The 14,788-nt window shown below is 39.7% G+C and overlaps 1 protein-coding gene across 2 annotated transcripts in view; it reads right to left on the bottom strand.

Annotated features, from left to right (window-relative positions):
• Positions 1–14,788, bottom strand: part of syt9b (synaptotagmin IXb) — a 55,358-nt gene that overhangs the window by 8,033 nt on the left and 32,537 nt on the right. For both annotated transcript variants that reach the window (XM_003439428.5, XM_025909274.1), the window contains 3 exons: positions 6,829–6,949; positions 6,548–6,719; positions 6,321–6,450 (listed from right to left, as the gene is read on the bottom strand). In XM_003439428.5, coding sequence (XP_003439476.1) covers positions 6,321–6,450; positions 6,548–6,719; positions 6,829–6,949 — 423 coding nt within the window. The remainder of the gene's footprint in view (positions 1–6,320; positions 6,451–6,547; positions 6,720–6,828; positions 6,950–14,788) is intronic.

The following is a 14,788-nucleotide window of genomic DNA, read 5'->3' as shown; positions in this document are numbered from 1 at the left end:
TTTAGTGCCTAATCCATTCCAGCAGGTAAAAGCAAAACCAAGTGCAAAACAGAAAGGTGCAAGTCATAATTTTCCGACTAATAGGCATGGTCCAACAATCACATTTACATGTTTCTGTAATGCATTACTGTAGGGACTTTACCATACAATATAAAATGTGTTGTGATTTGGTGCTATATTGAACTGAAGTGCAAACTGCATCCAAGACAGAAACTCCACTGCTGCTAACACAAAATCGGCTCTTTCCAACCATCTGCACAGACAGCATGCTGACCCCAGCAGCCAGAGTCAGATCTTCAACATGTTTTTTTTCCTTTTTTACCCCATTAAAGCCATTAAAAGGCCAATGGGGTATTGTTGTCACCCTGCTGGGTGGGCAGGCGGACACGGTGAGTGTCTAAAAATCTTGTGAAATACTCATTGTGTCATGTTTGGTTATGTGGAGCAGTTTATAACTTCAAAGATGAAGACGAATTAGGCGCCAGTGAACTTTTGTTTTGTAAATTCTCTTTTAAATACTGCTATGACAAGTGCAAAATGTGAAAAATGCATAAACCGCAAATTTGTTCCTCACAGAAATCCCATGGAAATCATGCTATATAATTAATTGGTTGGACTCTGTCAAAGTGAGCCTTTTTATCTGAGAGCTGGTTTTATGATTTTGATCTGGTCCTCTTTGATGTGAAATGAACCTGCCCGGGAGCAGAATGAAAGTGCACACTACCATGGAGAAATGTTTTAACCTGAGCCAGCCCTGTGAGACTGAAAATCCAGAGATATAAACTCCAAAGCTGGCTTGGGAACACACTTACCTCACTTCATGAGAGCAGCCCCTTCAGTGTGCATGTCTGTTATCTAGTTACTCATTCATGTGACAAAGTGGAAGCAACCGAGCTTTCAACTTTCTGCATTTACTTTACTTTCTACTCAGTAACGTCTGAACTGTGTGTGTGTGTATGTGTGTGTGTGTGTGAGTGGGAGAGAGAGACAGAGCGAGAGAGAGAGAGAGAGAGAGAGAGAGCTTACAGTCTGGGCCGAAGAGCTCAAGCTGCTGAATTATTAATGCTCTGAGTGGTCAGGGGGTCAGTCCAACACTTTCGAAAAGCCGTAAACTAAAGTGGACAGGAAACCAGCAAGTGTGTGTGTGTCAAAACACACACACACTTGCACATGTCTGCATGTGTGAAAGCCACGTGTGTGTGTGTGCATGTGTGTGAGTGTGAAAGCCAACTTGTCAGATGTGTTTAGTTTTATTTGTTGAAACATACATTTTGTGCGAATGTGTGAATACTCATTGCTTACATATTATGCATAGGCTTCAGCTACATATGTGTGTATAACCGTGTGTGAGGATGTGATATATCCAATGGGCCAGTTTCCCTTAGGTCTTCTGTGTGGATCTCTACACAAATAAGCCATTAGATGAGATCTCAGACTCTGCTGCTCTAGTCCAGAGCTGCTGCTAATGGCCTTAGACAAGAAATGCTACTGGTGAGTGTTTGACGCAGCCCATTGTTTGTGTGGATGGGTGTGTTAGTGCTACACAAATGGCCTCAGAGACAGTAAAAGAGCTCTGCTGTCCTCAACACTGTTAAAAATATCAGGGTCATTGACCTCTCACCAATACTGAAAGTACACAGTGTGACAGCTAATGCTTCATTTACTTTTTTTAGGAGGGCATCCTTTATGGCTTTATGTGGTTCTTAGTACAACACTTAGCTGTTAACTTGGAGAAGTGGGTACATTTGTTGACTGACACTGTGGTGTAAAAAGAGACTTAACAACCTGCATGTTATTTTCAAAGGTTGGAATAAAAAGCAGCTGAATTGTGTTTAATTTTAAAATACACTCAAACTCCGAGGCAGCAAACCATTCACAGGCAGATTATGAGATAGAAAAACTAAAATTAAAGCATCAGAGCTTCAAAAATGATTGACAAGAAAAACAGAATGCAATGAATTACTACCCATCTGAAGCCTATGTTTAACTGACAATAATACAAAGACAAAGTGTTGATACAAAAATGTTTTTTGACCTTAAAAAAAGTCCCTGCTGAGCCTTTCAGGAGCAAAGATGTAAATCAAAAAGAATTTAGAGATTTATTCTGAGAATCCTGAGAAATCAGTGTACATAGCAGATAAGACTAAAAACCATGCAACTGATGTTTTTTAACGGGACATGAATGAGTAGCGTAAATTATTGGTACTTGACAAAGTTCAAACTCACCTCCATAAAATACACAGTGTTAAACTAATGTATAACACTACCACACAATATAAGGAGCCCAGCTATCCTAAATCAAAAGTATTTGTACTTACCAGAATAGATTCTTATGTTTTTTTATGACAATTAGTTTGCATTATATATAAACCACAACCAAATATACTGCAGGTCTATAACTGTCATGTTGTCTGATGATGGGTGATGTGTTGCATTTTGATGTGTTTAGCCTCTTTCACTTTGAAAGGCAGCTTAACAAATGAAATCACGTTTTAAAAACTGCATTGTGTATTTATTTACATTGGTCATCTTTGTCTAATATTAAAATTTGTTTGATGATCTTAAAATTATAAATGAGAAAAAGACAATAATAGGAATTCAGGAAGGCGCAAGCATGATGTGCATTTTGTTCTTTTATGCTAATAAATAATTTATGTAAAAATTCAAAATCTGTACATACCAATAGTTTTAAAGTCGTTGAAATGTGTAAGGTAAGCAACCAGTTAATAAACATAATATTAGTGAATAGGATATTGTATCATCCAGAGGCCCTTTCTAGGGAAATATTAAGTTATTATAAACATCTTTGTTTTATTTAAAATTTATATGTATGCTCTTGGTATCAAACCCCCAAATGATTAAAGGTATCATATAAAAGTCTGTTTAAATTGACAATATTAGAAAAGTCAGATGGTACCACTGCAGGAGTTATGACGTAACAAATAAATGTTATTAAAAACTCTAGAATCACACATTAATTCTTTGAAATGGTTATTATTGGTTACCATGTAAATTTCCAGGCTTCTGATTTCATAGTGACCATTTGCAAACTTCCTGTGTTAAAAAATCTACAGATAGCTAAATCCAGTGTCAAAAGGTAGCAAGTTAGCCTTTAGCTAGCTGCTAATCACTATAAGGTGCTAAAGTTATCTCATTTCAGTCAAAGTCTTTCTTTAAATTGTACAAATAAGTGACAGGGCACATGAAGCTGGCAGCTGCTAATGCACGCCATGGCTGATGCCAGTCATTACATTTGCCTGGACAGCTTTCCATTTTGAGGTGTTCTATCTTGTGACCCCCTTTAGCTGAATACCAAAATGTTTGGCTTTGACAACTCATCATGAATTTACATGAATCAGTCCAGCATCTGTTTTCGCTTGCTCTGTTTTTTTTAATGAGTGTGGGCTGGGAATTCAGAAATAGAAGCATCTCACCGAATGTAGCCACCTCTCTGTATGTCTCCCTCCCTTTCTCTGATAGCTAGGCGCCTCTGCTGTGGCAATCACAACAAAACAACTCGAGCATACACAGGGGTTGTGCAGTATTTTTATGCACTTGTTTTATTTCTTTTTGTTTTACTATATCTTCAAATGAACTATATAAAACATAAATTTAACATTGAATGTTAGGCTTATTTAAAATAAGTTATCTTTTTATCTGAATAGAGAGCTATTCAGAAGTAGAACTTTTTAGATGAGAGAAGCATTTAAAAGCAGTTGTTTGGGACTGCCTCAGACTAACTCACTGTAACTCAGTGGATCTCTGTATATATGGTTACTTGAGCATTACACAAGTATATCTGGCTTAAGCATTGCCTTTACATGATCAGATCAGAGTGAATATAAAGGGATGGAGGGGCAGAACTGCCAAATCTGCAGGTCCATAGACAGCCACTTGAGGCTGGCTGCAAAAACCTTCTAGTAAACATAAACTTGTATCTGGTATCTGTCTGACATAATCTATATAAAAGATATAGATTCTGGATCTAAAGTGGATTCCAATGCTGAAGCACCTTAAACCTGCTTTTTTTCATGGCCAACAGGGGGCGATACCAGTGGTTACAAAAAGTTGTATAAAAGTCTGTGGGAAATTGCCCTTGGCTTTTTTACTTTGTGACCTCAATTTAGCTAGTTTCATAGATAGTATAAAAGACATTGCCACAATAATGTATTAGAATATAATTCCAATATGTGTACAGTTTCAGTCAGATCTACACCAGGAAGGCAATGAAGAAAATGCTGTACTATATGGTTTTAAATAGGCATTCACAAACCAATGGGTTTCATATCATTTCATAAAATATATGTCTGTATTTCATAGGCAATTCATAGTGCCAAGACAGGCTGTGTCCTAAGTTTAGCTAAAAACATATAGAGCACAATGCCTTTTTGTTGCCTTCTGAATGAAAATTTTCTGCAAATTATGTCGCTTGATGTCATTTGTACTAAAATGCTAGCACTTGACTGTCTGTGTGATATGTTCACAAAAGTTATGGATCTTGCTAATCAAGCTAGCAAATACTAGCTGATAGCTTAGCTCTCCAACCCTTCCATTGCTACTGCTTGCAAGATAGAGTGTACAAACCATCTTTTATGGACAGTATATTATGGTGAGTCACAGATGAGCAGTCATGCCATATTTGAAATCAAAGCTAATAGAGACATTAGCAGTGAATGGCCACTTAGAAGCCTTAATATTGATATGCTAAATTGATTGTTTTCTATGGCAAAAGCTTGCTTGTCAGGAAGCCAGTGCCAGTTACTTGATCCACAGCGTTCCTGCTCAATTGGCATTTGTTTGATGTCAATTCATCCAGAAGCTAAATATTAAATTCTGGACCTGAGTGAATCCCTTTGACTCTGGTGATTCCCTCACTTTTAATCCATAAATTCATAAAACTGTCTTCAGTAAAATATCTGAATGCATATCAGATATAGACTATCCATTTCTTTGGTTCAGAAATGATTGGTACCTAGAGGATAGATCTTAATGATTGTGGTGATTACTTGACTTTTATATCTTGCATCAGAAGTATGGGGGAAATCTTTATATTCGTGTTTCTCATTATACAGTATAAATCTTCTTTTGGCTGCTCTCGTTAGTTGTTGCCATAGCAGATCATATGCCTCCATCTAACGCTGTCCTTAGCATTCTTATCTTTATGTCCACATTTTTCACATCCATTAATCTTCTCTGTGGTTTACCTCTTTCCTCATGCCTGGTAGGTCCATCTTCAACATTGCTTGAGCAATATATCTGCTATCCCTCCTCTGCACTTGCCCAAACCATCTCGGGCTCACTTCCATCATACAAACCTTCCCTTTCAATCTGGCTCTTATCCTTTTCTCACAAATCTGTTGGAGTTGGTGGAGATAACACTCATCTTCACCAGCTCCAACCAGCCTGCATTCTTTACTTCATCTCTCTTGCACATTATCCGTTTTATTGAATGGCTGACCCCAGGTATTTTAACTACTCTACCTTCACAACATCCCCTCAGTTTATCTTCACTTTTTTGTTTCAAAAAAACAAAAAACAAAACTGTCACTCCTATCGCACACCTCACCACTGTTGTGCTGTCCTCATGCATTTCCTGCACCTCCCTCACATACTGTACTTCTATGCCACTCCCGACTTCTTAAAGCAGTATCCCATTTCCTGTCTTGGAATCCTATCATGTGCTTTCTTTAGATCCACAAAAACAGTGCAACGCCTCACCTTCTCTATACTTTTCCATCAACACCATACCCCATACCCATGGTATGCCTCATCCTGCTGTAGTTACTCTGCACATGGCCATTGCTCTTAAAACAGCACACTTCATCTCCACTATTTAGGAATCCTCTCACTCCACATGATTGTAAAACATCAGTCTGGTTCAAACAGTCCAGTGCCTTCTCTCCTATACATCGCTGTCATTGTATATCTAAATTATTTTTGCTGATCTACTTTTTCTTAACCATCACATTGAGACTTGAGATTTTTTTTAAAGCAAAATGTCTCTACATTGTAAGCATTTACGATAAAGAATTTGATCGATTGCCATAAAATTTGATGGACACCTTTCTACTCCCCTCAGGACCAACTGAAAAATGACTTATGGTTGTTCAACCTTTCATTCATCACCTCATCAGGGACTTTGTGGTTTCTAGGTTTCTAAGTTATGTCTAGTGCTAATAGGTATGTTAAGAGACGTCATTACAATTAAGAAAATATTCCAGTATCCTCATGAAAAATAATTATATTTTTGGTTTATTTTACAAGACTTTTATCAAGTGTATCTTCAGTTTAAAACACCTAGTACACAAATCAGACCATACCTCTACGAGCGGGTGCCAGTGTGCGATTGGCTTCCGTGGGTACGTCAGCATCTCATTCCAGTGGTCTCGCCCAAGACTCTCAGCCTCACTGCCTACCCTGCATACCCCGATCACTTCATTATGCCCAACCCTGGAGGACAGAAATAACAGCACCCACAGAGACTCTAAAATGTTCTAAAATGTGTTGGCATGTTACATGAGAGTGCAAATGTACAGAGGAAACTCACCGATCATAGTCCATGACAGCTATTAGCAGGCTGATCTGGTCAATGCTCTCAGGAGGAACATCAAACACAATGGCCTCATTGTACACTGGATTCAGAGTGTTACGCTTGGTCGATGTCTTTCTCTTCTTTAGCCTTCGACCATCACACATCAGAGACACTTTCACATATGGATCTGAGAAGAGAAGAAATAACTAAACAGATATACACACACTAACACATGCATACCTCATCTTCCTACACCACCTCTTATTGGATACAATGTATTGTTGATGGGCACCCACCTGAGGCTCCAGTGATGTCCATGGCTTTGAGGTTTCTGGCTTTGATAATTGTGATGGTAAGCCTGCCAGCCGTTGGGAGATAGCACAGTGAGAACATCAGCTCTCCAAGGTCCACATTGTCCTACAAACAAATATATTGTGTTTCTATATTAGCACTGCACATCATCAAACTTTAATTAACTTTTTAGATTCAACACTACAGTCACAGATGGAACACACGGGAATCTGTATATTGGCAGTTAAGAGGTTGAGTGATAAAAATATACTATATGGGTAACGAAAAGCACAACTGCTGTTAGAACAAACATGAAAGAATAGGAACTAAACAAAAACTAAGAGACATCTGTTTCAGGAAGTCGATCATGGATAAAAGCAGCTTTGGTTAAGGTTTTATAATGAACAGCACAGATAAAGCGGATCCAACATGTGATACCAGAGGAACTTCACATATGGATCGTGGCTGAAACGCGGAAGCCTTTCAGGATCATGTTGGATGATTCATCATTAATCACTAATCACCACGGCATTACTGTATTACAGTGCCCATGTGCACACTGATTTGGAATAATTGTTGCATTTCTTAATCAGTCTGTGGTAAAATGTGTGGAATCTACAATCAAGTTTGAGCTACTACTAAGATTATAAGAACTTCTGCTGCTTATTCACATTCATGCATATGCCAGGCTCTTTTCCCAATTAACACATCTGAAAATAACGTGTGATGGTGTGATAGTGAGCAGTGTGTTTACGAGGTACAAGCACTGACAAGATTTATCACAGGGAAACTCTGATTTCTATTTTTATGCCTTCCCTCACATATCTGGCTGTTATTTATCTTCAAGTTAGGAAACCTTAGAAATTAAGTGATATATTTCCAAAAGGGTTTTTTTTCAACAGACTGATTTGCAGTTTTTAAAATAAGAACTAAAAATACAAGTTTGAATGGATAGGGTAGCAAAGCAGGTTAAGAGTGATTAATAGAGAGGATGCTAGCGATAGTGTATTTAAGATTTGTCAGGAGAAACCAGTCTGCTAGAAAGAGTTGTTAAAGATGTAGCAGAGACAGTGGAACACCATTGTTTCACTTGGAAATTAGTAAGTGCTCCATCGCATGCTGTTCAAGATGATTTGGAGTCTGATTATGAGAGCAGCAGAAATGCCCATTAAGAAGCTACTGCTCAGAGTCTTCTGAAAATCACTGAAAATCAAATTGAACAAAATGAGTTAACTCATCATAGATGACAGCATATGCACGCCTGCAAGCATACTGACACGCGCGCGCGCACATGCGTCGTCCAGGACCTGTGACACTCTCAGTGGGCGATGAGTTGATTCATCACACGTGTTGCTGAGGCGAAATCTACCTCCAACACGGCATTATTGGTGTAGCTGTGAGCCTCGGGCATTAATGATATGCAGCTTATGCAGCCTTCGAGGTATAACACACACAAATTGGGGCACAAGCACAGGAATGCACACTCTGACACTCACATAAAGGTAAGCGTGTGCGGAGAAGGTGGATCAACTAGCCCTTCAGCTCACTACAGGATAATGTGATTTCCTTCTCCCATTTCACACATACACACACACACCTACACACATACTAAAGTTTTCAGACTATAGGATGTCGGTCACTACTCTTATGAGCACTCAAATCAAGCCTGCGGTCAGGATTATGGTCACTTGCGCTCGGCCAATGAAATTAGAGTGGTGCTTTAAAGCGCTCCAATAAAGCAGAGAAAGCATATGGACGGTCCATCTTCTCCAATTATAACACTAACACCTGCTCTCCCTCAGGAGCAGCCAGGCTTTATCTACGAGCCTCTCTCTAGCTGTGTCTTTCATAATCACGCAGTCTAACTTGATCACTCTCCTCTTGTTCTCATCATTCTGCTTTGTCCTTCCACTTGTAGCCTGTCCTTAAAGTGTCATGTTTAACATTCTGATACGATGAAATAAACCACTGTGTTTGATAGTTCTTAGACATCCGAACATGGAGCACTTTCCTTATGTGCTGCACCAAAAAGCAACTTTTTCTACTGGTAATGAGAAGCAAAGAACCATCCATCCATTCGCTTCTGCTTCTCAGGGTCGCTGGAGCCTATCCGAGCTGTCTTAGGGCGAGAGGCAGGGTACACCCTGGACAGGTCACCAGTCTGACGCAGGGCTAACACATAGACAAAGACAACCATTCGTACTCACATTCACACCAATGGCCAATTTAGGCTACGTCCACACTAGCCTGGATGAATTTGAAATGGCCGAAAACGCTATTACGTTCCAGTACTCCGCATGTTTGAAACACAAGATGATTCGACCTGCCTCATTTCTGTCTGCCGTTTATTTACTTTCCGGCTCTTTGAAACATCACGACAAAATGTCAAGGAAAAGCACCGAGTTTTTTAAATGGACTAACAATGAGGCAGAGTTGTTGCTGCGAATAACACAAAAGTACAAAGTTACAAAAGCGAGTGAGAGTTAAAGAATTTGAATAAAAGCTATCTGAAGCATGTACAAACTGATATTAACCTTTAATAGGGCTGTCAAAATTGAGAGCAAACAAAACAGGTGCTGTATAATGCACTCCGCTATCTTAGTTTAATGGGTCACATGACTGCATCACATGACTAAAATGTGTCATTGATTTAGAAAAGGCTCCGGGTTCGCTGTCCACACTGCGACGCGAAAACAGCGTTTTCAAATGTATCTCTTTGGAGAGCGTTTTCAAAACGCTGCGTGTGCCTTGAATGAAAACGCCATCCCAGTGTGGACGGAAGGCCAAAACTGAGAGAAAAAGATGCATTTTCATGTGTTTCTGCATGTCTTTGGACTGTGGGAGGAAGCCGGAGTGCCCGGGGTGAACGCACACAAACATGGGAAGAACATGCAAACTCCGCACAGGACGACCCCGGCCTCATGGTTGAATTGAACTCAGGACCTTCCTGCTGTGAGGCAAGAGTAGCAACCACCAAGTCACCCTGAAAGAATGTCTTAAATAAATCTTTTAACGCACATGATAAATGGACTGGTTCTGATATAGTGCTTTTCTACTCTATCTTGAGCACTTTACGCAACTTGCACATTCACACAGCACTTTTTTTCTACTGGGTGCTTCCTAACTAACATCCACACACATTCATACTCCGATGGATGCATCAGAGAGCTACATGGGGTTAGTATCTTGCAGCATCTTGTACTTGGCATGCAGACTAGAGCAGACTGGGGCCGAACAGCACATAGTGGAATGTTAAACAACTTTAAACAATAATTTTGTGCTGTGACAATAAGAGTCCCTGTCAGTCGTTGTTGTTGTGGTAGTAGACCGTACTGTTTGGCTGCCTGATACTGCAGAGCATCACAGAAGTACTAAACAACTGCACTTTAAGGCAATAGAGTTAGTCATTCCATTAGCAAAGAAACTTATTGCTCTTTTACTTTATTAAAGTTTATTGTTAAATTATTCATCTAAAATAAAGTGGGTGCCCAGAAATGCTATCCTAATATTTAGGACCTGTAAAGTTCTCACTGCTCAGCCATATACGTATTTAAATAATTTTACAAACGTGAACTGACTTGACAAAGATTTTGTTTTTACTCAACTTTATACAGCATACCCATTTCACATGCTTTATTGACATAATTGTATTTTGTACTTCTATAAACTGAATCTGACTGCAAGCAGCTGCAATTTGTTCCCTTCCATTTGTAGATTGAGAGTTATTTTTTCTTCCATCACAAATGCCACTTATACTGTGAAATACTCCATTCTTCTTTTTTTAGCAATCACTGTATCCATGGCAAAGTGTTACTGTTTTATTAGATCTCCACAGGTTTAAACAAAGCTTTCATTCATGCTTCTTGTATTATATATTTTACTGACTATATATACTGTATATATATATATATAGAGAGAGAGTTCTCTGTTTTTTGGGTCTTGCGTTAAGGCTGTTGTGCTCTGTAACGGGAGGTTTTCGGTTTCCCCAATTCTCTTTCTTCTCTCCCTTTATCTCCTTAATCAATTACTACTCTCAGGTGTAGTAATGGGCCAGGTTCTTTGGATGGCCTGCCCTGTGAGTAGTGGGGTGCTGTGCTCCTCAGTGGTCAAACTCAATATTTGCCATATTTAAGGACCAGGTGGTGCTCATATTTCTTGCCAGATCATTATTGCCTATGGTGGTGATCGGGCCCTCTGCTGTAAACCAAGTTTTCTTTGTGTGTGTTCAGTCTGAGACTCTGCTCTTTTTTCTCAGTCCCAGTGATACTTTGAAGAACAACAGCTGAAGACAGAGTCCTCCATCTTCCCCAGCCTAAAAGATCTCTAGTTTCTCTCTGCCACACTTACCTGCTTAACTCCAGCCAGTCACCTTCTGTTTGGAGGAAGATTTGCTTTGCTCACTTGCCTGCCTGCTCTCTTCTGCTTATTCATTTCCTTCTCTTTCCCTCTGGACTCCATTGGCTGACTGTATACTCGCCTGCAGTAAGCTGCTAAAGATAACCAAGTACTTCATACTCACGTGGATCTCAGCTAAATCCTGTTTCCCTCTCTGACAGGAAACATTGACCCATTCCTATAGAGCAGCACTTACCCGATTCGGCTACTTTGATTAATTATTTGGTATTGTTGCTGTAATAACAATCTGTAAACTGACGTAAGAGTCCTCCTTTTGAGTCTTTTTTCCAATTCATTATGACAGAACGATTTGGCCAAGCGTGCAGTTGTGTCGCATATCGTGTTGTTGCTTGGCCAACATGAGCAGATTCCGAGCTTGTCAGCTGAGTGGCTACAAGTAGTCCACCAATGGCTCAAATGAACAAAAAGAAATGGCGAAATAAATGAAATGAACAGTGCTATTCAAATCATGAGCTGACACAACCTTGCTCCACTGAACCCACAGGCACGCCTCAGATGGTTGAAGCCGAACCCTCGTCTTGCCCTCCATCTGCTCCATCTCCCGAGTGCTTTGGAGGTCATTTGGGTTGTTGTAGATGGTTTCTGTTGCAATGCTTACTGTTGTTTAGCTAAACATCTTGCTACTTTACAAATAATCCCTCTTAAATGCACCACTTAATGGGTTTGCTTATAGAGGTAGGGCTCTCCAGTGGGCAGATTCATCCCAATCATTAACCGTGTTGAGTCCTTCATTACTGAATGATTTGTGGAGGTTTCAGGGCGGTTTTTGACCATCCTTTTCATGAGGAAGAGGCAGCAAGGAGGGTTTAAAATTTATGTCAAGTAAGTAAAAGTGTGCAGCGATTTCTGTTGAGTTTTGGATGCTGAAACGAGAGTACATGTTCTATCAGGTATGAGTTATCTTCTCAAGGTGACCCTGCCAGTTTGGATCATTTAATCTCATTAACCATAAAAGTTAACTATCACCAGCAGAAGCAGGCTCTGGAGAGAAACCTTAAATTCCAGTTATCCGCTGTCCATGGTTCCTCCCACCTGATCCTCGCTAACTTCCACTTCCGGTGTCAGTGCTACGAGCTCTCTAAAGGATCATTCTGAGGAGTCAGTGCAGCTCAGCCGTGCTAAACTAACTTTGCAAGAATTGCAGAAAAGGATCAAGGCTAAAGACTGCATCTACTGTGGCCAACCCGGCCATTTCATTAGCCCCAGGAGGCCAAAAGAAAATGCCTCCCAGGAGAAGTGGGGATATTGGTGGAAAGCACCCAATTTACAACTGTTTCTAAAATGTTGTTGCCAGCATCCCTCTGTTTTATTCAGGATTCAGTGACTTTCCAAGCCGTAATTGACTCTGGAGCTAAACAAAGCTTGTTAGACAGTCAATTTATTCAGGAACTTGGAATACCACAAAGCTATTAACCACTCTTCTCTGGTCAGTTGCTTCCCTGCCAGTTCCTAGTCACTCTCTGTCACACATAGCTCTGGATCTTGTTACTGGTCTGCCCTCCTCTGAAGGTAACTGTATAATGCTCACCCTTATCAATGGACTTTCTAAAGCTGCTCCTTTTATAGCATTACCCAAACCCCGTTTGACCACAGAGACTGCTCAAATACTTGTCCAGCATGTGTTCTCCCATTTCTGTTGATACAGTATCAGATAGGGGCCTTCAATTAATCTCCTAAGTAGGGAAGACCTGTTGTGGGGCATTTAGACCTGGTGTTATTAGCTTGTCTTTAGCGTTCCATCTCCAATCTAGCAGCAAATCAGGAGTTAGAAGCTGGATTACATGGTCTTGTTTCTTCAAATCCTACCTCCTGTATTAACTATCTAACTTGGATTAAATATGCTTGTAACACTTCCACCTCTGCTGTTATTCCTACCTTTCATTGGGCCTTTAGATGTTTTGTGTTTCTGGAATAAAAATCTGTAAACTGCCACAATCTGATTATGACAAATTCTCAGTGTACTGTATGCACTACAGTGTTATTTGTGATTACAATCAAATTTTCAAGATTTTTCTTTTCTTTTTCACCTTTTCAGTTTGAATAGTACAAGAAATGAATACTACAAGGACCAAAAAGTAAGCATCAGAGCATTCGACTCTCTTAAACACTGGAGATCCCGTTACATGAGAGCCAGTCAGAAGTACAATATATCTGCCTGGATGAACATGGTGGAAATAAATAAATCACTGACTAGGCTGAACTTCAGCTGCATAGATAAATACACCCTGGCAGAATCGGGTTAGGCTAAAGGATCCTTCATAACTTCCAGTAGAGTAAGACTAGTGTAAGACTTTTATCCGTAAAGAAGCAAACTGAATCCATTGCAACTTACAAAGGAAAAGTTGCTCTGTCACATGGGTTCCAGCAGAGATGCATCCATAGATCTAAACATTTCTTCCTCTGGCACACTGTGCATGAAATGTATGCTTACTCTAGTCAATCTAAGATTAACAGATTGATTTGCCGATTCCTAACTTTTATACTCTCTCTGAAAGGTTTTGCTTCTTCAGCCTAATGACTTGTGACTCAATTGTCCAATTACCTTTGAGATGTTAGTACCAGAAAGCACATATTACCTTTTATAGCTACTACATGTTTTATGGGATACATACCTTTCAGGTCAAACACATACACTCTCAGCCTTTTTAGCAAGTGCACGTTTTGAGTGCATGCATGAACATGAAGTAGAATTTACCAGTAGTTGTTTGCTTTGTATAACAAACTATTGAACAGTTTGGGGGGCATTTCATACTCTTATTGTCTCAATATAAATACATTGTACATGTACGTATAAAGCATATACCTTTACAGCAAGACTTAAGAAAAGTAGAAATCTTGTAATGAATCAGGAAAAATGCCATTATTATGGATAAAGGACCTTGTTATAAAAGGTACAATTTTTTCATTGTCGGGAAATGGGAAGCTCCTTTACTGAATTAACAACACACACACACACACACACACACACTTTGAATGTACATGCTGACCCCATTCATCACTGTCCTAATTACAGGCCAAGCAGATTGCAGTCAATAGCATTGACTGGCCCTGCAGACGCTGCAGGTTACAGTGGCTCTGAGCTCTTTATTGTCCTTGCTGTCCCCAAAAATCTTTCGCTAAGAAGAAAGAGGACAGAGACGTCTATGTGGCAAAAAGTCATCTACTGGAAAGCAAATCGAATAACCACTTATTCAGTTCAGGGTTGTGGTGGGAGCTGAATGCCTGATTGAGGGGGTAAGAAGTATGCCGAACTCTGGACAGGTTGCCGGTCCATCACAAGGCTAACACTGAAAGACAGACCTTTTATTCACACATGCACACGTAAAGCCAATTTAAAATCAATAATTAACAGGTAATTCAAGGAAGCTGCATAGCTCAAGGGAGAAAATACAGATACCATATAGAAGGGACTTGTAAATGTTTTGAGTCCCCAACCCAGAATTTTGAGTTTTCTTGGGCTTTAAATTCTTTTTTTTATCATTTGGTTCTGTTCTTAGTTATTTATTGTCTATATCTGATTTTCTTCTTCTTTAGGAACTCGAGTCTTAG

Source organism: Oreochromis niloticus, linkage group LG7 (assembly GCF_001858045.2).
Source record: "Oreochromis niloticus isolate F11D_XX linkage group LG7, O_niloticus_UMD_NMBU, whole genome shotgun sequence".
NCBI classification, from domain to species: Eukaryota; Metazoa; Chordata; class Actinopteri; order Cichliformes; family Cichlidae; genus Oreochromis; species Oreochromis niloticus.
The sequence above is the reverse complement of the archived record's forward strand: the minus strand, read 5'-3'. Positions and strand labels throughout refer to the sequence as shown.